The 27326-nt window shown below is 39.0% G+C and overlaps 1 protein-coding gene across 1 annotated transcript in view; it reads left to right on the forward strand.

The window, feature by feature from the left end:
- gabrg1 (gamma-aminobutyric acid type A receptor subunit gamma1) overlaps positions 1-27326 on the forward strand; it is a 135527-nt gene that overhangs the window by 78511 nt on the left and 29690 nt on the right. The window contains exons 3-6 of the mRNA XM_073064725.1: positions 630-697; positions 13470-13690; positions 20399-20481; positions 26631-26768. Coding sequence (XP_072920826.1) covers positions 630-697; positions 13470-13690; positions 20399-20481; positions 26631-26768 — 510 coding nt within the window. The remainder of the gene's footprint in view (positions 1-629; positions 698-13469; positions 13691-20398; positions 20482-26630; positions 26769-27326) is intronic.

Genomic DNA, 27326 nt, shown 5'->3' on the forward strand with positions numbered 1-27326 from the left:
AATTCCTTGATTGTAGAATGATGATGGATGCTCGTTACTTTTGTTTAATTATGGTGCATGTTTATATTCATACTATTTCCGTACATTAGACACATCGGTTAATAAGAAATTGATAAAAATACTATGTTCTTGCCTAGTCAGCAGATGATATTGTAGTAAAAGTACTTCATCTGCAGTTACATCTGAGAATATTCATCTATAACTGTATACAGCAACAGGTTTTGCACTGTTAAGGAGAATGTATTAACATGTTAAGGATAATTGTTTTGTTAAAAATGCCAATTAAAAGCATTAATTTGGAGTTAAATATCAGAAAAAATTCCATTGTTCCTTCCCATTTTTATCTGTTGTGTCTTACACAGAAGTGCTGCTTAAATAAAAGCAAGTTTTCTTTGAGCTGAGATTATAATTAAAAATAAGGATAAATTAAATGTTTACTTGTAAAACTACTTACAAAGATAGGCACAATTTATTACAGCACACTACTTCACCAGACGTTTTTGATAAACATGATTTTGTCTTGCTAAAAAGAGTCAAATAATCTTTCACAAGAGATAAAAAAAGATTTTTAATTAAGTAATGTGCAATGTTCTTCCTTGTTTATAATTGGAAATGTGGTAAATTTTCAGTGAGGCCAACAATGATTGAAAGCGACATCTATGTGAACAGCATTGGTCCAGTCGATGCAATAAATATGGTGAGTCAGTAAGTCCATGCGGTTGTATGTTTTTGAATGTGTGCCAATACAATTTGTGTTTTTCTAGCTTTGTTGTTTAATAGTGATATATGAGGTGATAACTTTCACTTAGTTTTAGTTACAAAGTTAGGATCGATGTCACTAAGTTCATTCAATTTTCTTGACTGAAATATTCCCGTACTGCATGGAAAAATCCATAAAACAGTAAGACATAGGACAGAAAAAGGCTAGTCAGCCCATCAAGTCTCTTACACAATTCTCTCATGGCTGATTTATTTTCCCTCTCAACCCCATTCTCCTGCCTCCCCCCTTTAACCTTTGACGCCCTTACTAAACAAGATCCTATTAACCACCCATTTTAAATATACCCAACAACTTAGCCTCCACAGACATCCATGGCAAAAAAATTCCACAGAGCGAACACCCACTGACTAAACAAGTTCTTCCTCATCTCTGTTCTAAATGAATGTCCTTGTATTCTGAGGCTAGTCATAGACTGTGCTGCAATTAAAAGCATCTCCATCTCCACTCTGTTTAGGCCTTTCAGTATTCAGCAGGTTTCAGCAAGATTCTCCATCATTCTTCTAAACATCAGCAAGTACAGGTCCAGAGCCTTCAAATGCCCTTAAAACAGTAACAATTTCATTTCCAGGATCTTTCTGTTAAACATCTTCTTCAATGCCAGCGCATCCTTTCTTAGAGATCGGGCCCAAAACTGTTCACAGTACTCCAAATGTGGTCTGCCTATGCCCTACAAAGCCCCAGCTTTACATCTTTGCTCTTATATTCCAGAAATGAATGCTAACATTGCATTGGTCCTCCTTACCACCTACTCAACCTGCAAGTTAACCAGCAGGGAATCGAGCCCTAGGATTCCCAAATCCCTTTGCAGCTCTGATTTATGAGTTTGCTCCAATTTAGAAAATATTCTGCATTTCTGTTTCCTCTCTCATACTGCATGATGACACACTTCCCTATGCTGTATTCCATCTGCCATTACTTTGCCTCTCCTCCTGATCTGTTCAAGTCCTACTGCAGACTCCCTGCTGCCTCAGCACTACCTGCTACTTGACTTATCTCCCACAAACCTGGCCAGAAAGCCATAAATTCCATCATCCAGATCATTAACACATAACATGAAAAGTAATGTGAACTACCCCTCTAACAAATGCCAGGGAGAAGGCAATATTGCCAGATCATTGCACTTATTATCTTTAAATTCAAAGGAGCTTTCCTCTTTTTAGCCACTTAAGATTGTTTATAACAATTGTGTCCCTGTGATATTACCAACAGAGGATAAATTATTGAGGGAAAGCCACTAGGTTTTGTTTTGTTTATTGCTTAGTTGTATGAGCTAGATGATATCAGTTGATTGAAGAATTCTGATGGACCTTAAGCATTGTGAGTCAAATCTAAATTGGACATTGAAACGTTTTTGAGCAACATACAAAAATGCTGGAGGAACTCGACAAATGCATCTATAGAGGAGAACAAACAGTTGATGTTTTGGGCTGAGACCCTTCATCAGGACTGTAAAAGAAGCCAGAATAAGAAGGTGGGAGGGGGAGAAGGAGCACAACCTGGCAGGTGATAGGTGAAACAAGGTGAGGGAGAAGGATGGGTGAGTGGAGAGGGGCAGTGAAGTAAGAAGCTGGGAAGCTATGGGTGGAAGAGGTAAAGGGTTGAAGAAGAAAGAATCTGATAGGAGAGGATATTGGACCATGGAAGGAAGGGAAGGAGGAGTGAATCCGGAGGGAAGTGATAGGTAGGTGAGTTGAAAAGAAGGGTTTAGTGGGGAACCATAATAGGGAATGGAAAAAGAAAGGAGGAAGAGGAGGAGAAATTATTGTAAGTTAAAGAAATTTATGTTTATGTCATCAGATTGGAGGCTGCCCAGATGGAATATGAGGCATTCTGAGATGTGTTTTGCTCAAAATTTTCAGCATGTGCAAAATATCTTCTGTTTATTCAACATTTTTGATGGGTCATATGAAGATTTTTAATCTTTACTGTTTCAGTTTTCTAAGAAACAAGGTTTTTAGACTAAATTTCATTGTGGAGTTAGACCCCATGCTTCATTATCTCTCTTATTTAAAATTTTGTTCAAGTAAATTCATCTTTAATGAGGAAAAAAATAAACGTTAATCATTTTAGATTTGCCCCTCTGCATTGAGAAAACTACCATAAAATGCAGCTATTCCAACTAAGTTGATCATTTTTTTTTGATTTGGCCAGCTTAATGGGATCTAAAGTTAAACTGATGAAATGCAACCATGGGATTTGCAGGCATTCTATCTTGTCACAAACACAAGAGATTCTGCAGATGCTGGAAATCTAGAGTAATGCATACAAGATACTGGAGGAACTCAGCAAGTCCCGCAGCATCTATGAAAATGAATAAAGAGTCGACAGTTTGGGCCAAGAACCCTCACCAGGACTAATTAAGGACTAGGCAACTAAATGGAATATAATCTGTAGTGAATACACATAGTAGCCAGGGTGCCTTGACGGTCAGGGATATGTATATTTAACATGGTGAATGTGATGCCAATAAAATAGGCTACATTGTCCTGGATGATGCTGAGTTTCTGAGTACTGATGGATTTGCACTGGTGAAATAAGTGGAGTATATTCCAAGATCCTCCGGAGTTGTGCCCTTTATGTAGAGTAAAGGAGGTGAGTCACTTGCCATTGGACAACTAGCCTTAGACTTCAGAGTCAAAGTAGAGTTTATTGTCCTATGCACAATGTAGTTGTCTGTGCAGGTGTAAAGAAAAACTTACTTGCAGCAGCATTGCATAAGCAGCATTCACTAGAAAAAAAGACATAAATTGTACACAAATTTTACAAGAGAGAGCACAATTAAAATTAAAAATAGCAGTCCATTTCTTGTATTCCTGGCAACATCCTTGCACATTTTCTCTCACCTGTTTTAACCATACTGATATCTTTCCTATAGGTAGGTGACCAGAACTGCACACAATACTCCAAGTTAGGTCTCATCACTGTCTTTTACAACTTCAACACAACATTTCATCTCCTGTACTCAGTACTTTGATTTATGAAGACCAATGTGACAAAAGCCCTCTTTATGATCCTGTTGCACCACTTTCAAGGAATTCCGTATCTGTGTTCTCAGATTTCTCTGTTCTTCTGCTCCCCTCAGTGCCCTACTCACAGTGTACCCTGATTGATTCTCCAGTGTGCAACACCTCACACTTATCTGCATTAAATCCATCTGTGACTTTTAAGCCCATTTTTCCAGCTGGTCCAAATCCCACAGTAAGCTTTGATATCCTCTCTCACTGTCGAATCTTGGTGTTATCCACAAATTTGCTGTTCCAGTTTGGAATCAAATGACTTTGACTGCTGTCTCAGGGCTGGGTGTGTCTGGACACAGGACACTCCCCCTCCCCAGTACTCCTTCTCTGCCCCTTGTCCCATGCCCTCCCATGGCACTCAACCTTCATCATTCCCAATATCAATTGCCCGCCACCAAATTTTACACACTCGTTCTCTCCTCCATGCTGAGAAATACATTACTGTGCAGAAGTCTTTGTTACTATAGCTGTGACTTCTGCACAGTACTGTATATATTGATGATTATAAATTTATAGTATATTTTATGTATTATACTGACAGAAAAGTACAAATTTTGTGACAGATGTCAGTGATCATAAACCTGATTCTGATTCAGATCTGATGCTGGTTGTAGGTGTGGCTAGTTCAGGACCACTAGTATCCACTATGACAGCTGAAACGTTTTCTGATCCCATTGCCTTTGGTATCTCCAGTGCTTTCGTCTGCTTCGCCAGACCTTGTGGAGTGAACTGAATTGGCTGAAAGCTGTGCTTTGCCACAGTACAAACCTCAGGAGGAAGCTGAGTTGATCACTAATTTCATCTTTTGGATGAATGTACAATACTGATTTGGCTTTGGTTGATCAACAACAGAGGAAGTGCTAAAATAGTCTAGTATTTATACTGTAGCCACTAATAATTATTCTAACTTTTCTCCAGCAATTAATTGGGTAATTTTCAGCAACTGGGCTGAACATGCAATCAGCTTATTTGGAACATTATTAACAGTATAATACTCAATGACAGGGTCAGTCAAAGAAAGACAGTTCAAAGAATCATCCTTATTTTTTTGCCCTGCCTCAGTGAGGATTTTCCACTCATGCGTGTGTAGTTTTCCACTCATGTGTATGAAGCTGATCTAAACAAAGCACAAGCATATCACAATATATCAGCTAGAATGATTCCCTGACAGTAACTAAGTCTGTTGCTGTTCTGTGTGTTTCCTTTGGAATTCCACTGAGAATGCAACACAGGCCACTAATGCCGTATTTGTAGAAACGTTTGCTGTGAGTTTCATAATGCCTTCTATTGGTATGCATCTCAGTCTCGAAACTGTATTGTCAAGGTTTTTTTTATTGTGCATTCTATAATTAATTGCAAGGGTATCAGTTGAATTATCCTTGTGCATCAGAGGGATCTGTACTGTTTTGTTTTAGTTTTAAAGCAAGAACTTCGACAAGGAATCAATTTGATAAAGCTTTCAGATTTTACAAACTCTAATGGGAGGGCAATGAAAATTAATTTAAATGTATTATAAAATCCCAAAACAATACCACAAATGCCTTCAGCAAAATCATCTGAACAATGATGTATTTTACAAAGCGTTACTCAGGTAGGTGAGCTTGAAGAAATTATTGTTTATTTAGTGTTGTCAGAATGAACGCTGAGATGCATCTTACAATTGTTCATATACAAGAAGATGAAGTTACTGGTAAGGTCAACATATCTTTCTCAAACCTGATTGATCCTTGTGGCGAAACACCTTCAACAACTGTTGCAGTGGGCCAAAGAGTCTCACACAATGCTATTGGATGGGAAGCTCCAATAATTAGAGCAACAACACTGAAGGAGTTGGTGCTTCACCTCCAGATCAGACTATCCTGTGTATAGAAAGAGTTTAAAGATTTTCCATTCCCAGTTACTGGCTTTCTTTATCTCCTCCAATTATAGAAGATTCGGGATTTTAAGATACTGATGAAGGTGTCGTAAAGTGCTGTAGTTCATTGTGGTCACATTATATTGGTGATGAATGGAGGAAATGTTCAACATTAACCTTTGGGTGATAACCAAAAGAGCTTTTTGACTTTAGGTGGTAATAAAACCAGACAGGCTGAACAACACAGTAGACGAAGCTGCATCTATGGAAAGACAAACAGTCTGCAAACCTTTATCAGAATGGAGTGGTGCTGATAATATTCCTATGGCTGGCCTGCTGGATTTTCTGGCATTTTCTTTGTTTTTGCTTTATATATTTTTGTGTGTCTTGTATGTTTTTGTGATTGAACTCATCCGGAGATTTCTAAGTGGTGGAAAGTATTTAGGTGTTAAAAGGAGAATTCTTCACTGTAGAATACTCAAAATCTAACTTGCTTTTGCAGACGGAATAGTTATGTGATCATTTCAGTCAAGAATGCTGTAAATTTAGAGTGGAATTCAGGTTTCAGGGTGGAAATGACAAAATCTAGAGGGCATAGTGTTAAAATGAGAGAGGGAAACCTTAACTGAGATGTGAGCAGCAAGTTTTTTATACAGCGAGTGGTAGATGTCCGAAATGCACTGTCGGGAGACAGTAGGGGTGGTAGTAATAACAGAGCATTGAGAATGTTTATGAGGCATTTTGACTGACAATGAACCAGCAGGGAATTAAAAGGATGTGGAGGAAGGTGGAATCAGTTAGGTTGACGTCATGGCCAGCGCAGATATGGTGGGGTTAATAGCCTGTCCCTGTTCCATGTAGTTCTATGTTCTATGTTCTGATTGGACCACTTAGAAGAATTTAGAGTTCTGAATACTTAACTCAAGAAAGGTCTGAAATGGCAAGCTTAACAAAAGTTAAAGCTTTGAGATTTGCAAAGGAGCCGGAGTGAAAAGAAAAAATGAGTTTTTTTCATCCGAGGAATAGTTATGGAAACCAATTAAGAATCCTGTAACACTGCAGAAAAAGGGGTGAGAGCACACTGAAAGCAATGAGATGTGTGATTAGATTGAAGAGAGCCTATAGGAATGTCATCAGCACTACGTTACCAGTGGGTTTGTCACCATTGTAGAATGTTTTTTTTTGCTGCAGGGATATTCCAAGTGCCTTAGAAGTTCACCATATTGTCATTATTCAAATCATAATGGCGGTATCAGAAGCCCTGTCTTGCCTCTAATTTGACCATACTAACTGTGGTCCTGATGCATATGTACTTAACAAACAGGACAGGCAAAGTTTAGAAAAAACTCAGGGGTCAAGACCTTCCAATATAACTTATGTTTCAGTACTATAACTTGTCTGTTGGACATAGTTCAGACTGCCAAAACTATTTTTTAATTTTAAAGGAATATATTTGTTGTAAGTAACACACCTCCAGTTACAGATTGTTGTTAGCATTTTTTTTGCTGTAGACATCCAAATGGACACTACATTTCTTTTGCATCTATGATTTTCTTTTGCATGTTGAAAAAAAATTGCAATGTACATTATTAGGAGCTAAGATAGATGAAACACAGGATTTGATGTGTATTTCGTTCATATGTTATGGATTTCTGTATGCTGCATCATAGAGTATTATTTGTTGTATTTAAAAGGAATAACACTGATGGGTGGTTGAATACCGGCTGACCAGATGGTGATGGTACAGATGGCCCATGCTCTTTCTGTAACTAAGTTTAATGTGTCTACAAGAGTTTAAGAGATCTGCTTTGTTGGAACTACACGGAGTTCTTTACTTTCAGAAGTTGCATTCAGTGTAACAAGCACGGATGGCAAAGAGCATCTTCTGATCTGTGTGCCAACTTGCCTCATCTGTTCTATTATACACTTCCCACACTGTTTTATATGAGCACAGAGCAGTGGAATGTCAGAGGTTCCTCATTCCACCCTCGGTGTTGTCTGCAACTGTTATGAAGATGAGTTGAAACATGCCATGCTCACTTCCTGATGGTTAATCTCAAAACCTCCATCCCAGCTGTTGGAACTCTCACAGGACAAACTCACACAAAGGTATGGTTTAATGATCCAAGCTCACTTGTTCATAAGTCCATGTCACAGCGACAATTCTGCTGCAGTGATTCTCTGTCTGATACTCTTTGAGGGTATCATGTGATCCCCTTGTTACATCATCTATGCCGTCATTTGCAGTTCAGCTGCTGCAGCAGTCAGCATTCTGCCAGAATATGCTAGCGGACGGTATAGCTCAGGATAATCCCTGATTCAATCCAATTCCCAGAGTGGAACCAGGAAGGAATGGGCATAGTAGTCTGAGTCGAAGAAAATAGTTCCTACAGAATAATGTTAATGGATTCAATGTCTAGACATTGGACATCAACTAAATGCTGTTCCATTTTAGAGGGCCCTGGAGAGACTAGGCTCTTGATGTCTACAACTGGTAAATTCAGGGCACCAGTCTCATGGATTATGGACACCATATTTCATGGCTTAAGCTTCTGAAAATGTGACTACTGAAACAAAATCAATTAATATTTTATTTTGTTTACAAGCCCTGAAGATCTTAATTCCTGGTCTGCATAGTTGAAAGAGTCTTTGGGTGCAGTTCAGTAAGTCCTACCTGATCTTTTTCTTCTTAACAATGAAATATATTTACTGAACCTGCTAAGTGACCTTCCTCAAATAAACTTGGTGAAATTTCAAAATGCCAATCATCCATTTGATCCTTAGTACCTGAAAATTCATTTCCAAAAATAGCAAGCAACTTGAAAGAAAAGTCACCAAGCTTGCATTTTTTCTTAATTTTCTGCGAAACATAATTGCATTGTTCTTTGCTTTCTGTTTTAGGTGTAAGAGGCATGATAAAGAATTTTGAAGATGAGTAAAATTGGTTACTTGTTTTACATGGAAGAGGGAAGTTTTCAACTTTAGGATTTAGATGTCTTTTCCTGAGGATACAAGGACTGGCAGAGAAGCACTTGGGAAGGTGCAGAGCACATTGAGTTACTGTGACTGGAGGATGTGGAGGCCAGGAGGAAACAGTGAAATGACCATACTGCAAACTAATCAACCTCCTCACCATCCTACTGCATTGTGTGTTCATGTATAGCAAACCCTGCAGATTCCAGAGAAGACCTCAGAGCTTCCAGAACAAGAATGGAAGAGGTCATCCTTGACACTAAGGGACTGCCTAAAAAAAGAAGAGAAGTTGGGTCGATCTGGCTTCATGACTGGAATGTCAGTTGACTGGCTGACAAGTGGTATTAAGTTGCTATTAAATATATTTTCTGTGGCACTATGTCCATGTGGCAAATCCATGACTCAGGCATATTCATTACAGCTGCCTCCTCCTAAAGCCTCCAAAGGATGTGGTTGGAGGCCCTCCTGGTGCTTTGCAAATATAAGGCATCTCTTATCTGTCTTAATTGCTTCACCAGGACAACATCAGGGGTTTCCAGGGTCCGGCCTCTGTAATATTGTGTACTTCTTCAGTGTCCCTTCAGTTCAATATAGGTTCCAGAAGTGTTTCCTCTTTAGTTTCCTATCATGTAGGGAAATGTATAGTCATGCACATTGGTAGAAGAAATAAAGGCATAGATGTTTTCTAAATGGGGAAAACTCAAAAATCAGAGGTGCAAAGGGACTTGGGAGCCATAAGCAGTATTAATTTACAGATTCCAGAAATGAAAAGGTCAACATTTGAGGAGCCTTTGATGGTTCTTGGCCTGTACTCATTGGAGTTTAGAAGAATGACAGGTTCATTTCATTGAGAGCTATTGAATATTGAAAGGTTGAGCTAGTGCTAAGGAAGGCAAATGCTATATTACCATTCATTGTGCGAGAACTACAATATAAAAGCAAGGATGTAATGCTGAGGATTTAATAGGCATTGGTCAGTTTTCACTGGTAGTGCTGTGAGATGTTTTGTGTACCTCATCTAAGAAAAGATGTGCTGGCATTGTAGAGGGTTCAGCGGAGGTTCACGAGAATGATTCCAGAAATGAAAAGTTCAACTTCTGAGGAGCATTTGACGGCCCTGGAGTTTAGAAGAATGAGGGGGGATCTCATTGAGACCTATTGAATATTGAAAGGCCTGGATAGTGGATGTGGAGAGGATGCTTTCTATAGAAGTGGAGTCTAGGACCAGAGGCACAGAGTCGGAATAGATGGATGCCCATTTAGAACAGAGTTGAGGAGGAGTTATTTTAGCCAGTGGATGGTTAATCTGTGGAATCCATTGGCACAGATGACATTTAAAGTGGAGGTTGATAGGTAGATAATTAGTCAGCATATCAAAGGTCATGGGGAGAAGGTGGGGGAAAGGTGTTGAGAGGGATAATAAATCAGCCATGATGGAATGGTGAAGCAGACTCAAATTGTTTAATTCTGCCCCTATGTCTTAGGGTCTTAAGAAATCCTGGCTGATTTAGTATAGCGCGAGTTATTTTTTAAAAAGCGGATGAGGCAAGTTAATCACACATCTCAATGCCCACACCTATTTCAGAATGTGAACTGAACTCTCTCATTGTTTTAACCAGACCTTTTCTAAAATTATTCTGCTATCTCAGCTGGTAGTTTTTAGTTCAGTAAGACTCAATTTTTGCTTTCACTACCTACCATTTCCTCCCATCTCCTAATCTCAGAACTTCCATGTCCCACAGTCAGTATTTTCTGCAGTGAATCAAGGAAATCAGAAGAATGGCAGCACTGACGATGGTCAAGTATTTCATCGCATCATCATTTCAGGGTACTTTTGTGTGGAAAATTGGATCAAATCATGAGTGTGAATTTAAGGAACTCTTCCTTTTCATCATTTGCACTCATACAATGATTTTTTTTTAAAGAACCACCACCTTTTCCTATAAGTTTGCCAAACCTCACACACAAAATGCTGGTGGAACACAGCAGGCCAGGCAGCATCTATAGGGAGAAGCGCTGTTGACGTTTCGGGCCGAGACCCTTCGTCAGGACTAACTGAAGGGAAAGATAGTAAGAGATTTGAAAGTAGGAGGGGGAGGGGAAAATGCAAAATGATAAGAGAAGACCGGAGGGGGTGGGGTGAAGCTGAGAGCCAGAAAGGTGATTGGCAAAAGGGATACAGAGCTGGAGAAGGGAAAAGGATCATGGGACGGGAGGTCTAGGGAGAAAGAAAGGGGGAGGGAGTACCAGAGGGAGATGGAAAACAGGCAGAGTGATGGGCAGAGAGAGAAAGAAAAAAAAAGGGAGGGGGGAAAAGCATGCCAAACCTTTCTTCTTCCTCTCCCTGTTATCAAAACATGATGATATTTTGCCTTAAGTGATGAGGACTGTACAGTCCTGATGAAGGGTCTCGTCCTGAAACATCGACTGTTTACTCTTTTCCATAGATGCTGCCTGGACTGCTGAGTTCCTCCAGCATTTTGTGTCTGTTGCTTGGATTTCCAGCATCTGCAGATTATCTCATCTTAAGCGTTGATACTGCTTGGAGAAGTTAATCGATTAAAAGTTGTTGAGCATCAATAAGATCCTTAAATCATTATTCTAACATGCAAAGTAAATACAAATAAATAAATAATTGGAAATATTGTACCCACTCTACAAAATGTTATTTATTGATATCTGGTAACTTAACTGGTATTGGCCAGTGGAATTCACAGACAAGAGAATTCTAAATTGCATTAGCAATATACACTACTGTACTAGTCTCTCTAGTTACTATCCTGGGGAAATTCAGTTTCGGGATGTTGAAAATATGTGCAATCATTGCAACCAACAAATAAAACTATCTACACTTAATGGGATACATGCCTGTTTTTGTAAATACTGAAATCTGAATAAGTTCCTGGAGGCATCAGAAGTAACTGCATGAGACATTATTACAGCTCAGCTGTAGAGTCTCCAAACCCGGAAAGCTGACGGGATTCTCAGGGGTATTGTTTTCTTTCTGGCAGAACCATTTGAAACACTCTGCTCCAGTCATCCATGTATGCTTTCACTTGCCTCAATGTTTAAACATTTATAGATCAGAGATTTTCAGCTTGCCACCTATTGAGAACGGAATGCATGATCTGAAAATGGTCTGAGTAGTACACCAATTAGCATAAAAACAGATTAATTATTTACATACAACTTATTATCCTGACCAGTTGTCTCATGTGTTTGTTGTAGGGTCAAATTTAGTAACTTGTTAATGCGCAAGGACGGAAATAGAACAGGTCGACAGATTTGTTTGAGACATGCATGTTGTCACCACAAGTGAAATCACAGAGAATTAATTAACAGGACACGTGTTGCGAATCCCCGCTTTACTTGCTGCAAATCTCACAAATGATCTACAAACAAACAGTACCCATTTACAAATCTGCTGCGGTGTTTGGTGAATTAAATTTATATAGCAATACTGTGCTAGTTCTAACACGGAGATGCATGAATTCACAAGCATTTTATCTGAAGAAGATGAAATGTAGTTTGTATTTTGGCCATGTTTAATTTATTCCCATGCTTGGTAATTGGTTATTAATTTAACATTAGCACCTGTACTTAGGTACACCAAACAGCTTTTGTTTGCGGTCTTCCAGACAGATTATTGTAAACTGAATTACATCAAAGTAGTACAAAGGTAAAACTGTAACAGAATGTAAAACGTAATGTTACAGTTGCAGAGAGAGCGCAGGGCAGATAGACGCATAAAGTTCAAGGGCCACAGCAAGGTAGATTGAAAGATCTTTGTCAGACAAAAGGTCAAGAGATCAATTTATGAGTCTTTGAACAGCAGGAGAGAAGCTGTCCTTGAACCCAGTGGTACATATTCTCAAACTAAAATGAAGGAGAGCAAAAAAAACTGGTGTTTTAAACAAAATATTAAGAATTATCTTTTCACCTCAGTTTTTTAGGTGCAAATTTCATGTTTATTTTGTGAAAATCTCATTTAGATTTATCACCAATAATATTTTCCACTTGCTGCTTGAAATAGATTTGCATATGTATTTTTAGGAATACTGGGATGCTGGGGTGAGTCGATGGCACAGCTAATTGAGCTGTTATCTCTCACTCCAGCCAGCTGGGTGCAATCCTGTCCTCTGTAACTATCTACTGTATATGGAGTTTACACGTTCTCATTGTGAATTCATGGGTTTTCTCTGGTGCTCCCGTTTCTCTGACACCACAGTGACACGCAGATGGGTAGGGCTATTAGCTTCCCTTAGCATGTAGATGAATGGTCGAATCTGGGGTGGGAAGTGATGGGAATGGAGGAAGAATAAAATGTGATTATTGTAATGGGCTATTATTGACTGGCATGTACTTTGTGGGTTTCCAAGCAGAATGGCACTATGATTTCATAAAATTTCAGTCTGGATGCTTGCAAATTAGGTTCAAAGCTGGAAGAAAATTTGCACTTAAGATATTCAGAACTTGCCACTGTTGATTGCCCCTGGCATGTAGGTCAGTAATACCATATGGAAGTTGTTGAAGCAATGTAGATAAAAGTTAAAAGAGATCACTCCAAGACTGGTATGGATGCTTGGTTGGATTGGTAAGGAGTGTTGGATAATCTCAATAGTCTGAGGGACCTGTTTCTTTACAGTAGTACTCCATGATATTAATTATGATATGTAGATGTTGCTGATCCCCATGGATATCTGGAAAATTGTTAAGCACAGAAAATCTTTCAGTGCTGAAACTTACTTTGCGATTACTCAAAGCACTGCAATTTACAGTGTGATATTAAGGAATGCTCCATGAATTGGCATGCACAATATACATTTCTGCTTATATTTTTCAGGAATATACAATTGACATATTTTTTGCACAGTCCTGGTACGATAGCCGACTGAAGTTTAATGGTACAATGAAAGTCCTCATGCTAAATAGCAACATGGTTGGGAAAATCTGGATACCGGACACCTTTTTCCGAAACTCAAGGAAGTCAGACGCTCATTGGATAACAACGCCCAATCGATTACTGCGGATTGAGAATGATGGCAAAATATTGTATACTCTAAGGTAAGACAAGAGAATAAAACAGTCTGGAAGGAGAGTCTTAGCCCAAAACATCGACTGTTTATTTTCCTCCATCCACTTGATGAGTTCTTCCAGCATTTTCTGTGTGTTGCTCAAGATTTCCAGCATCTGCAGAACCTCTTGTGTTTAGGATAAAACTTTCAGATGCTGGTGCCCATCTGGTTACCTAAAAATGCGCCAGTTTCATTTCCAGATAAAAAGGTACATCACACGACTGACAAGGATTTTAAAACTGTGATGGATCGTTTTGGTTGCACACTGGTGCCAGCTGGGAGTTGTGCTGAATCTATTAGAAGCCATTTGACTGTGGTTTTACAAGCACCCTGTTAAATACTATGCATGCACTAAAACGTTTGCCAAAAACATTAGTTTTAATGGGTTCTTTCATTTAATGCCATTCAATTGATAATTATTGCAAAAAATACCATCGTAATTTCATTCAAGAAATTTGTCCAGGATAGCAAACAGAAGCATAAAAATCCTTAAGGTAGAATGGAAAATACTAAATTTACAATAAACTTAAAAAAGTACCATGATATGCTTTTGTAAAATTTGAGTTTGTGGGGATGATGTTATATTGGTGTTGTTTTAAGCTCTGCAAGTCTGCAGTCAGCAAAGAGGTAAAACAATGATGTAAATGACTTCTAACAGGAAATGTTCATTATTTCCAAGGATTTAACAATAATTTTGTAGTTGGAAGAAAAGATAGATGATTTTAATTTTTAAAGAATATATATTTGTTTATTCAGTTCAGAATGCTTTAGGTGACCTGTATGGAATTTTGCTTCAAAGGCAGATAATCTCTTTAAGTCAAAACAGGAAATCAGTATTGCAGCGGAATTGATGATCCATTTTTTGCAAGCATTAAGGATTTTGTTTGAGTACCTGATCACCAGTGTTTTCAGAATGACATAGTGAGTGAGAAAATAAGTACTGCTTGCAAGGCTTGTTTATCTGGCCCTGTGCTGGCTACCTTTCAGGGGATACTCAGTAACAAGGTTTCTGGGCTGGAATCTGTTTGCACATACTCAATATATGTGTGCCCATCGGCAGTGGAATTTCCATCTTAGGAATATCAAAACTCAAAGATAGGCACCGAGGTTATTGAGTACTGCACCACAGAAGGCCACATCAATAAATACATTAACACAAGTGATCCTCAGAAAGTTAAAGGAACAGGGTCAGAGGAAAAATACTCTGTCATCAAAGTCAGAATTGTCACAGATGCTGCTTGTTGTGTTTCGTGCTAGTTGATATCTCTGCCCCAGCATACCAGTGTTGGTGTTTCTCAGAAGCAACATCCTTGGCCCAGATCGCTTAAATCATTTCATGGATAACATTCCCTGTATCATGACGTTAGAAATAAAATCATTTGCTCTTTGCTCTATCTGCCTTTTTTCATCCATCTCCAACTAAGCAGCGACTTTCAAGTACTTTAAGTGGCATTTGATGGTGCATTGGAGACCATGTTCCATGTAAAAGAAGGGCTTTGTATGTCATTGTTCACAATGGCAAGAGTGAACTGAACTTATGCATTCATATACAGTACATCCTTTTCCTTTGGTGATAGTGCAGGAACTAAAGGCCCAAGGCAGAAATCAGAATCACATTGCATCAAGGCACCCAGTGCTGGTGAATACAAATTAACATTGTGGAATCTATAGAGATTTGTCATAAGATATAGGATCAAAATTTGGCCATTTCACTCACCAAGTCTGCTCCGCCATTCCATCATGGCCGAATCATTTTTTTTTCTCAGCCCCAATCTCCAGACTTCTCCCTGTATCCCTTCATACCCTGACCAGTCAAGAATCCATTAACCTCTGCCTTGAATATACATAAATTCTTGGCCTCCACAGCTTATAGTGGCAGCAAATTCCACAGATATACCACTCTCCATTCTAAAAGAACACCCCTCTATTCTGAGACAGTGTTCTCTGGTCTTAGACACTCCCACCATAGGAAATATCCTCTCACTATCCACTCTATCAAGGCCTTTCACCACTTGATGGGTTTCAATCAGGATACCCCTCATTCTTCTGAATTCCAGTGAATACAAACCCAGTCATCAAATGCTCTTCATATGACGAGCCGTTCAATCCTGGAATCATTTTCGTGAACCTCCTTTGAACCTCTCCATTTTCAGCAGAAACTTTCAATGATAGGGGGCCAAAAACTGCTCACAATACTCCAAGTGAGGACTCATCAGTGCTTTATAAATTCTCAACCTTACATACTTGCTTTTATATTCTAGTCTCTTAAAACGACGGGATTAAGGATGGAAGCCAATTGTCAAAAGAACTAGACACCATAAGGAACAATTTTTTTCACACAATAAAAAAATCATATTCAGAATGCACTGCCAGATAGAATGTGAATTTAATGGTAGGCTTCAAGCTGGAAGGGTATGAATATTCAAGAATTCCACAAAGATAGAGAAAAAGCACAGAAGTAAAACTGACTGGATTTCCCTTCAAATGATTGAATGTGACCTCTTCCTGACCACGAATTTTTGTCTTTTCTATAGTGCATGATGAACAAAGTTAGGAGAGAAAAAGATTGGTAAAGAAGTAGCAAGATTGGATTTAGCCTGCCTTATTTTTTTTCTCGGGTCTGGAACCTCAGTCTTTCTGCATTGGGAGAAAAGATCTTTTGTTGCACAAGCATTACAGGGATGAAGCCTACATCTGTTTATTTATAGAGATATAACGGATGGGTAGCCCGTTATTTTTGAATGGACTTTGTATACTGTTATGGTTGACTTTGACTCCACTAACCTACGTGGTAGAATCTATTTTGAAGTTAGCAAAATTCAAAATGTGGACAGGATCCTTATAAGTATGTCTTGTCAATGTGTAAGAGGTGAGTACTGTGGTGCACACCTTTCAAGAAATGGGTGCATCATATGATACAAACTTTTACACCTTTCAAACCTTTCAAATGTGACACACTTGAACAGGAATTGAAAAGCTTGTCTTGCATAACGTTCGTCTGATCAAAGCACTCCACAGTGCATTAAAGGAGAAGAATATAAAACAATAACAATGCTGAATAGAGTAACAGCTACAGAGAGTGAGCAGTGCTGTTAAATGATAAGGTAAAAGGTCATCATAAGGTAGATCGTGAGGTCAAGCATTTATCTTATTGTACTACAGAACCATTCAGTAGTCTTATAGCAGCAGGGTAGAAGCTGTTCCTGAACGTGCTTTTCACACATTGTCACATCGGCCACTACTATTATTTGGGAATTACAGTATATGCCTTTAATTGTCTTAACAAACAACAACAATTGAGCCTATGACAACCATACTGGGCTCAGATTTGATAGCTGCCATTTGTAGATACGAAGGATAATAATCCAGTGCCAATACAATAGTGAACAGAGTTCCCTGAGTAAAGGAGTGGTGATAACACGCAATGAATATAATGATTATCTCTGTGTATGGAATGAGTGATAATATTTCTGGGGTGGGGCAGCAAACAATATCATCAGTGTCCCTGGAAAGGCCACAAGGCAAAGTAATGTGGAAACACCTAAGCAAGAATACGCTGTAGCTGGTATTGGAGCTCTAGGCCTTGGTGAGTCCATTAAATGCATCAGCTACAGAAAATGTCATATGCAAAAGCAGAGTGAAAACCTCAGAGAGACATCTTAATCCATCAGAGTCAGAGAATTATAAATTTCAAGAATTATAAATCTGGTCCATGCAGCCAGAGGTCAGAAGAAAGTGTTTGGTGAACAGGTGGTCAGCTTGAAGACAATTCCTGGCTTTTTTAGATCAGGAGTTCACTTAGTATATCAGAGAATTCAGGTGTAACTTTTAACCACTGGATGAAGTGTTGACTGTTAGGGCAGTAAGGTGGCAGTGATTATGCTGAATGGAGAAGCAGGCACAAACAGATGAGCAGCAGGTTCGAGCTGCCATTACATTTCACGGAGTGTACAGAAATACCAGTGGGATGGAAATGGGGCTGAAAGCTGTGAAGCATTTTCACTCACAGTCCAAGTGTGTGGTGTAAGTGAAGATGGTGATAGTGGTGGCGTGGTCTTCTGCCAAGCCATAGGGATGTTGCAGGTGGAGGCAGCTGAAAGCCACATAGGTACTAAAGGTGCAGGTCTTGTGGTTAGAAAAGGTTCAAGATTTTGCCGTAGATTTTATTGGAGTTACCTGATCTCAGGATGTTCAGTGTTACAAAGCGGGGCACGTTGGACAGGACGGCAATTCCTTGACAGCCAGCAAAGACAGAAATCCTCGTTTAACAAGAACAGGTGTCACCCTGTATAGTGACAGGGTTTGTTTGCTGTAGTGAAGTTATTCAAAATTGGATGAATTCTACGGAGAAGGTCAAAGTCTATAACACTTTTGTCAATAACAGCATGGTTGAGGGGCTTGGGTGTGCACAGATTGAGGGGGTTGCTTCAAGAGAGGTGTTTTGTGCAATGCTGACACAGTTCAAAAGCTCCATTGAGGGATGTCACAGTGAATGGACTTACCAACATCAGCTTAACACAACATAAAAACAGAGCAGTGAGGCAGTTAAAAGCATTTGTGGCAGAGATGAAAGCTTGGGAGGTGATACAGAAAGATAATTGTGTAATTGTGATGGGGAATTTTATATTTATAAATAGTTGAGAATTTGCAGGGTATTATGACTGCTCTTAAAGGGGAAACAGCAATTTTTTTCTGTGAACAATACACACAAAATGCTGGCGGAACACAACAGGCCAGGCAGCATCTATAAGAAGAAGCACTGTCAACGTTTTGGGCTGAGACCCTTCGTCAGGACTCCTTACAGATGCTGCCTGGCCTGCTGTGTTCCACCAGCATTTTGTGTGTGTTGTTTGAATTTCCAGCATCTGCAGATTTCCTCGTGTTTGTTTTTTTCTGTGAATGCATTTTGAAAAATAAAATATACTATGTGAGTGTGACTTTTGCTCTCTATTGTACCAGCCACTGCTGATAATTGAGGGCTGATTGCCTGTAATCAAAATGAACATTTTTGGTAGCTGTACACTATTATTTATTTACATCAGCATCAAAATTTAAAGTTTCACAACATATAAATATTAATTGAAGGAATATGTCACTAGAAACTGGGACCTGCACAATAATTAAAGATACCAAGTTTTTGGAGCTGGACATGCGTAGATCCTTAATATTATGTGGCCAGGTGTGGGAACACTAATGCCTTTGAGCGGAAAATACCACAAAAGGTAGTGGATTCGGCCCAATACATCATAGGTAAAACCCTCCCAACCATTGAGCACATCTACATGAAACGCTGTCGTAGGAAAGCAACATCCATCATCAAAGATCCTCACCACCCAGGCCATGCTCTTTTTTTGCTGCTGCCATCAGATAGAAGGTACAGGTGCTTCAGAACTTGCACCACCAGGTTCTACCTCTCAGCCATCAGGTTCTTAAACAAAAGGGGATAACTACACTCATTGAAGGACTCTTTTATCTTGTTATTTCATCCTCGTTATTCATTGCTATTTATTTATTATCTGCACTTGCAGAGTTTGATTACAGTTTACAGTCTATAGATCCTAATTACAGTTACTGATCTATAGATTTTCTAAGCATGCCCGCAAAAAAAATCTCCAGAGTTGCATGTGGTGACATGTATGTACTCTGATAATAAATTTTACTTTCGACTTTGCACTTTTCAATTGTGTACATGGGAGTCCATAATCTGCGTTATTTACAAGGTTTTAGAGGACTCCTCCGTACTGTGCTCAAGCATAGGGAGATGCTGAGGGGGCAATAACTATGCAGAAAAATAACTTCTAGGGACATATTCAGAGGGAAGGATACCCCTGGAATTGAAACAATGAGAGCTGCTGGAACACATGAAGGAACACGTGTGCTGTCCCTGCCACTGATTGGGCCACTGGAATGACAGAATTCCTTACAATCCAGTCCCCAATACCAACTGTAAGCAATACAACCAACCTCAGCCGCCACCCCAAAACCATCAGCACATTCATAACCTTGAACCTTAATAAGATAGATGGTAGAATAAGAAAGATCCCAATAAAAACCGGTAGTGTTGGACCCGGTTAATGAAGACATGAGCCTGATCAAAGTGGCAGAGTCAAGTGACACTGAATATCTAGTAACAGGATGAAGTAACACATGAGAGATAATTTTCCCACTGCCCTCAGTCCATGAGATTCTATGAAAAAAAAAGTTATTATGCTGTTTCATCTGCCTACTTGGTGATTCAATGTACATTAATTCCATTTCACTCAATTCATTACTTATGGAAGGAGATTGTAAAAGCAGCAGCAATTTTGGTTATTGATGGGACTCCTTGGCTGTCAGTAGTGCATAGCTTAATTGAAGGTGTGGGTTTTTGACTAGAGCTGCTAAAATCACCTAATGTGTGTTGCATTACAATGTACAATTTCCAAAGGATTCTGCTGCTGCTCCTTTAACGTAATGTTTGCGTTAAGGTTTCTGGGGTGGTCAGCCATTTTTTTCAGGCTGCATTTCCCTGCAATCAATTTTCCACAAAATCTGATGTTAAGTCATTAACTATGAGTAAGTTTATGTTTACGTAGAATAAACATTACCACTCCAGTGTCCACATATAGAGATATTTATGAATAATGCTTACATATGACTAAAATTCTGAATTACAATGTTGACCACTTTGTTTTTCATTTTTGATTGCAAACATTAGATTAACCATCAATGCTGAATGTTATCTCCAGCTTCATGATTTCCCTATGGATCATCACTCTTGCCCACTGGAATTCTCAAGCTGTAAGTGTTATGCAATGTAAGGCTTTTCTTCCAGTACAAAATAATTTCAGATATAAATTATGTTGTAATTTGCTATATCACTATGTGGGTGTTTAATGTGATCAATAAGCCATTATCATGTAAATTATAGTCAAAGTGAACATTGCAGCTTTGTTAATTCTTTAAACCACTGTCAGTCAAATGCAGCTAGGTCACATTAACCTGTTTATTTACCATGATGCCTTTGATGCAATAATTCCCAAATTGTATTGTGGTGAAAAAATGAAGAATAGGTTTGCTTCTGAGGATTTTTTAAAAATAGTGCAAATAAAGTCATCTTGTTATTTCTTACCGTGATTTTCAACAAATTATTTCTATTTCTTCAAAATCATTTTGAACTTCATGCTTAATTTTGTTTTTTTTCTTTTTTACATAAAATATAAATTATTTTATTTTTGAAAACCTGAATATATGACTTAGATACACTTGCATTAGAACAATAGACAATAGACAATAGGTGCAGAAGTAGACCATTCGGCCCTTCGAGCCTGCACCGCCATTCTGAGATCATGGCTGATCATCTACTATCAATACCCGGTTCCTGCCTTGTCTCCATATCCCTTGATTCCCCTATCCATAAGATACCTATCTAGCTCCTTCTTGAAAGCATCCAGAGAATTGGCCTCCACTACCTTCTGAGGCAGTGCATTCCAGACCCCCACAACTCTCTGGGAGGAGAAGTTTTTCCTTAACTCTGTCCTAAATGACCTACCCCTTATTCTCAAACCATGCCCTCTGGTACTGGACTCTCCCAGCATCTGGGACATATTTCCTGCCTCTATCTTGTCCAATCCCTTAATAATCTTATATGTTGCAATCAGATCCCCTCTCAATCTCCTTAATTCCAGCATGTACAAGCCCAGTCTCTCTAACCTCTCTGCGTAAGACAGTCCGGACATCCCAGGAATTAACCTCGTGAATCTACGCTGCACTTCCTCTATAGCCAGGATGTCCTTCCTTAACCCTGGAGACCAAAACTGTACACAACACTCCAGGTGTGGTCTCACCAGGGCCCTGTACAAATGCAAAAGAATTTCCTTGCTCTTGTACTCAATTCCCTTTGTAATAAAGGCCAACATTCCATTAGCCTTCTTCACTGCCTGCTGCACTTGTTCATTCACCTTCAGTGACTGATGAACAAGTACTCCTAGATCTCTTTGTATTTCTCCCTTACCTAACTCTACACCATTCAGATAATAATCTGCCTTCCTGTTCTTACTCCCAAAGTGGATACCTCACACTTATTCACATTAAACGTCATCTGCCAAGTATCTGCCCACTCACTCAGCCTATTCAAGTCACCCTGAATTCTCCTAACATCCTCATCACATGTCACACTGCCACCTAGCTTAGTATCATCAGCAAACTTGCTGATGTTATTCTCAATGCCTTCATCTAAATCGTTTATGTAAATCATAAACAGCTGTGGTCCCAATACCGAGCCCTGTGGCACCCCACTAGTCACCACCTGCCATTCCGAGAAATACCCATTCACCGTTACCCTTTGCTTTCTATCTGCCAACCAGTTTTCTATCGATGTCAATATCTTCCCCCTAATGCCATGAACTCTGATTTTACCCACCAATCTCCTATGTGGGACCTTATCAAATGCCTTCTGAAAATCAAGGTACACTACATCCACTGGATCTCCCTTGTCTAACTTCCTGGTTACATCCTCGAAAAACTCCAATAGATTAGACAAGCATGATTTGCCCTTGGTAAATCCATGCTGGCTCGGCCCAATCCTATCACTGCTATCTAGATACGCCACTATTTCATCTTTAATAATGGACTCTAGCATCTTCCCCACTACTGATGTTAGGCTGACAGGACGATAGTTCTCTGTTTTCTCCCTCCCTCCTTTCTTAAAAAGTGGGATAACATTAGCCATTCTCCAATCCTCAGGAACTGATCCTGAATCTAAGGAACATTGGAAAATGATTACCAATGCATCCGCAATTTCCAGGGCCACCTCCTTTTGTACCCTAGGATGCAGACCATCTTGACCTGGGGATTTGTCAGCCTTCAGTCCCATCAGTCTACTCATCACCATTTCCTTCCTAATGTCAATCTGTTTCATTTCCTCTGTTACCCTATGTCCTTGGCCCATCCATACATCTGGGAGATTGCTTGTGTCTTCCCTAGTGAAGACAGATCTTAAAATACTTATTAAATTCTTCTGCCATTCCTCTGTTTCCCATAACAATTTCACCCAATTCATTCTTCAAGGGCCCAACATTGTTCTTAACTATCTTCTTTCTCTTCACATGCCTAAAAAAGCTTTTGCTATCCTCCTTTATATTCCTGGCTAGCTTGTCTTTAACAATGTCTTTAAAACATCCCAAACATGTCTTTATTTTAACCAAACCAATCCAATTTCACATTCAATCAGTAGAATAAAAGAAATCTTGGCTAGTCTATGACAAACAATTTATAAACACGCTCTACATTATTGTAGTGAGTCAATAATTCCAACATCTACAATTTTAAAATACATTTGGGAGCAATGACAAATTTTCAACAATTAGCGCCAATGTTTTATGCCCACAATGGAACTTGTCTGTTACATATTATGCTTGAAGGGGAAAGGTAGGTAGAGTTAAAATAACAATTCGGAATCTGCAAATAAGTTCCAGGGATCTGAGTTTAAATTGCAGCACAGTAACTTGGGCATATAAATGTAGTCAATTAATTAAAACTGGATAAAAATGCAAAATTTCATCTACACAATAATATGGAAAATTACCGAATTATGTCTTATTCAGAAAGAAAATGACAAATTCACTCCAATAATTACCACCCAGTCAATTCAACTCTTATTCACCAAGTGATGGAAAGTGTCATTCACGTGTATTCTCCAATAACCTTCCCAGTGATTACCATTTTATGTCTCATCAGGACCACTTGGCTCCAGGCCTCATCAGAGCCTTGGTCAAAGTGTGGGCTGAATTCCAAAAGTAAGTTAGGAGTGGCTTTAAGGTCAGAAATAGGGATGTTTGCTGATAATTACATAATATTCCATTTTGGTAGTAAATCATTGGAAAAAAGAGCTATCCTTGCCTGCATGCAGGAGGGGCATCTAGGCATTGTCTGATATGTGGTAAGTAATATTCATGCCATACAAGAAGGGAAAATGAACTATTTAAAGGAGAAAGTCTAACACCCACCACTTCTATGCTGAACGGCATGCCTATCTACACTAATCCATCTTGCCTACATCGATTTCACATCCCTCTGTGCCTTGCTCATTTATGTACCTGTTCAGAAGCCTTTAAGTGTCATTACTGTCCCTTGCTTCATCACCTCCTCTCAGTACATTCCAAGAAATTACTCCTCGGATTATTCTATCAGTATATTCAATTAATATTGATTGGGACTGCTTTAGTGCTAAGGGCAGAATTTGGTAAGCATATCCTGCAAAGTTTTCTGTGGCCTTTCTAGAGAAGGGGCGTTATGAGGGGAATTGTCTGTCTCCATGTCGAAGTGTGTGATACTAGAGCACATAGAATTAAGGTGACTGGGAGGAGGTTTTAAAGCAGTCCCAATCAATATTAAAATCATGATTATAATCCAATTATTCTTGCATCTCTGTATGATTTCTGTATATATATATATGCTTCTCTAATACCTGCTGACTTCTGGGAGACCTATAGGATAATATTGTCAAAATGGAATTTTATTATATACAGTACTTGTCATTTCTAATGTACATGGGAACACCTGCCGATGCCTCCCAACCACATCATCCAGCACAGCCTTCCCCCAACCCCTTACCCTCATAAATCTTCATAGGTCACAAACCATCTGTCATTACTGCTGGGTCTAAGTCGTGGAACCTCTTCACCAACAACAGCCCAGTGGCTGATCATATTTTTTTCACCACATGGAGTGTGGTGTTTCAAAGTGGCTAGGTATAACTCCATCATGGAAAGTTAAGGATGAACATTATATGTTTATGAGGCATAGGAGCAGAATTAGGCCATTTGGCCCATCTCTGTCATTCAATCATGGCTAATTTATTCCTGGGATGTGAGTTTTGCTGGTGAGGCTGATGTTTATTTCCTTTATCACTGCTATCCTGAATATAGAGGGCAGTTTGGAGTCTACCACAAAGATCCATCTTGGATCATATGTAGCATAAACAGGGTGAAGTTGGCAGATTTCCTTTTCTAATGAACTAATTTCTATTCCAAATTTTTATTTACTTCCTTGGATATAACTCCCCATACTGGAATTCATAGTCATATCTTGGGATCATTAATTCAGGTTTCTGAATACAAGTCTTGTAACCTAATCACTATTTCATTGTATTATAAATGTCAACATTGAAATCTATCCCAAGGGAGTATAATAGAAATATAATTCCATAATCAGTGTGTAACATTTTCCTGAAAATGATTGCCGAGAAGCCCTATTAGCTTCATAAAATATCAGGCAAGGTTTTATTTTTGTCATGTTACATTGTTATATCCAAAAACACTTTTTTTTACACACTGTTTGATATAATTATGTCACACCCACATTACATGTTATGTCATCTTGGCACTCCTTAAGTGTTGGGGATTACTTGCTTCCATTCCAGTAGTGTGGGTTTTGAGATGGCTGAGCCAGATTGACTATACCATAGGTGATGCAGGTCGTATGCAGGAAGTTTAAAGAGTTGTGTATTCCTTTCTCTGTTTGTGAAATGTTTCCCCATTCTCCTTGTTGAGGAACCATGCTCCTTCCTGGCTGCTTTTTCTTCTTTACAATATGTCATGGGCTTTGAAGGGACACAAGTTACAAAAAGAGTTTAAAAATGTCCTTGGAATGTTTTTCTCTGCCTTCCTGGAAACCCTTCCTGGAAAGGGTGGTGTACAGTACATGTTTGGTGAGTCATGAATCAGAGAGGCAGACAGTATAGCTTGCTTATCAGAGCAGGTTGAATTGATCAGGGCTGGTACTATTGGCCTGGGAGAGGATGCTGCAATTATTTTGCCCAACCTGCCAAATGATCTGGAGGATTTTAGAGAGAGAGTGTTAGTACTATGAGGTGCATTCTATACGGTGTCCTTGAATCCAAAGCACTACAAGAGGTGGGATCACCACTTCTCAGTTTAACCATGTGCTTGGTTCCAGCTATGAGCTTTTGGTCTTTGAACATGCTTCTCTTCTGATGACCAGAAGCTGTTCATTGGAGTTGGTGGCGAATGTTGTCACTTAATGTCTTCCTTTATTGAAAGAATGAAGCACAACATTTGGGATTTCACCTGATCATAACAATAACTTTTCAGTGTCATCATCATTCTAAGGATTTTAAATTGTGCCATTTGCAAAGATTGGCTTTAAAACTAATTCATAATACTGCAACTATATCATAAGATTTGGAGGTGCATCAACAGGATTTCAGTACAGAGGTAATATTTCATCAAATAAAGTAATTTGGAGTCCTGGAGACTTACCACAACTCTCCCATGATGGCCAATGAGCCTTCCTGAGCTAGTTCCAATTGGACTACATCCCTTTAAATATTTCTTATCTATGTAACAGTCCAAATGTCTTTTAAGCATTATAACTTCACCTACCTTTACCATTTCCTTTGGTGGCCCATTCCAAAAAACACACCACCTCATGTGAAAACCTTGCCCCTCAAATCCCCTTTTAATCTTTCCCCTCCCACTTAATTGTTACTTAATTATCTTAAACCAGAGCCCCATAGTATTGACTGAAGTGTTTATAATAAGGGAGGAGAAAAATAATTTCTTCTGACTCATTGTGAGAGTCCGGAGTTGGTTTATAACTTTGGACTTCCTGGGAGCAGCAGATCTCAATGCTGTATTGTCTCTATGTTCTGCTAGCAACATCAGGCAATAAAGTGTTGGCTAATTTTTCACATATTATTTGTTAATACTGCATTTATAATAATCCAAATAAATATCAAGAGGGCCATGTGTGATCATCTCACCAGTGGACGGGAACAAAAAAAACTCCACTATCCTCAACTCAAATTACTCTTCGGAGCTAACAAGCCCTTCGCAGAAAACCTGGGTTCATGATCCCAATGAACCCAATTGATTTCTATAGTCACTGTGAGTTAACTCCTTTATATTTCTCAAGAATTTCTTTTCTAGATGGGTATCCTAAAAATGAAATTGAGTATCGCTGGAAGCACAATTCCGTTGAGGTTGCTGACCAGAGGCATTGGAGACTTTACCAGTTTGCATTTGTTGGCTTGAGAAACATCACTGAAGTAATGCATACACAGTCTGGTAAGGAAGGGATTGTGCCACAATGCTTCTGTAAAACTGTTTAGTTTTCAAACCTTTTACTTCCTCCAAGAGCAGAAATGGCCAGGTTGTTTTTTTTAAAAAATCAGTATTACACACACAACATAGTAATTTTTCTTTTATTGGGATGCTATTATCTTTTTCCCATTGAGTGACATCTTAAAGGATGTTCTGAATTAATCAAGAGTGAAATGAAGAGTTGTAAAGCAGGTGCAGTCATCAGGAGAAACAGGGGGTGATAGTGTGGCATTGTTGCCCCTCGCTTCCCTTTCATTTGACATTAGTGGAAAGCCAAACTAGGACAGACAGAGAATGAGCATGAAAACCTCAGCTGCCTGCTTTGTTCCTGTACTGAAAGTAAAAATTCCTCACAGACTAAGCACGAGACAGTAAGGACTAGATATTATATATTGTGACATTAATTTACATGTTCAGTGCAGCATTATTTCACCTGTCAAGCAGATGTAACTGCAGATATTTCATTCCTTCACTTTTGGTGGGAAGGCTAGCACCTATTATCCATTTCAAGAGGCATGTAAT

This window comes from Hemitrygon akajei, chromosome 13 (assembly GCF_048418815.1).
Source record: "Hemitrygon akajei chromosome 13, sHemAka1.3, whole genome shotgun sequence".
Classification (NCBI taxonomy): Eukaryota; Metazoa; Chordata; class Chondrichthyes; order Myliobatiformes; family Dasyatidae; genus Hemitrygon; species Hemitrygon akajei.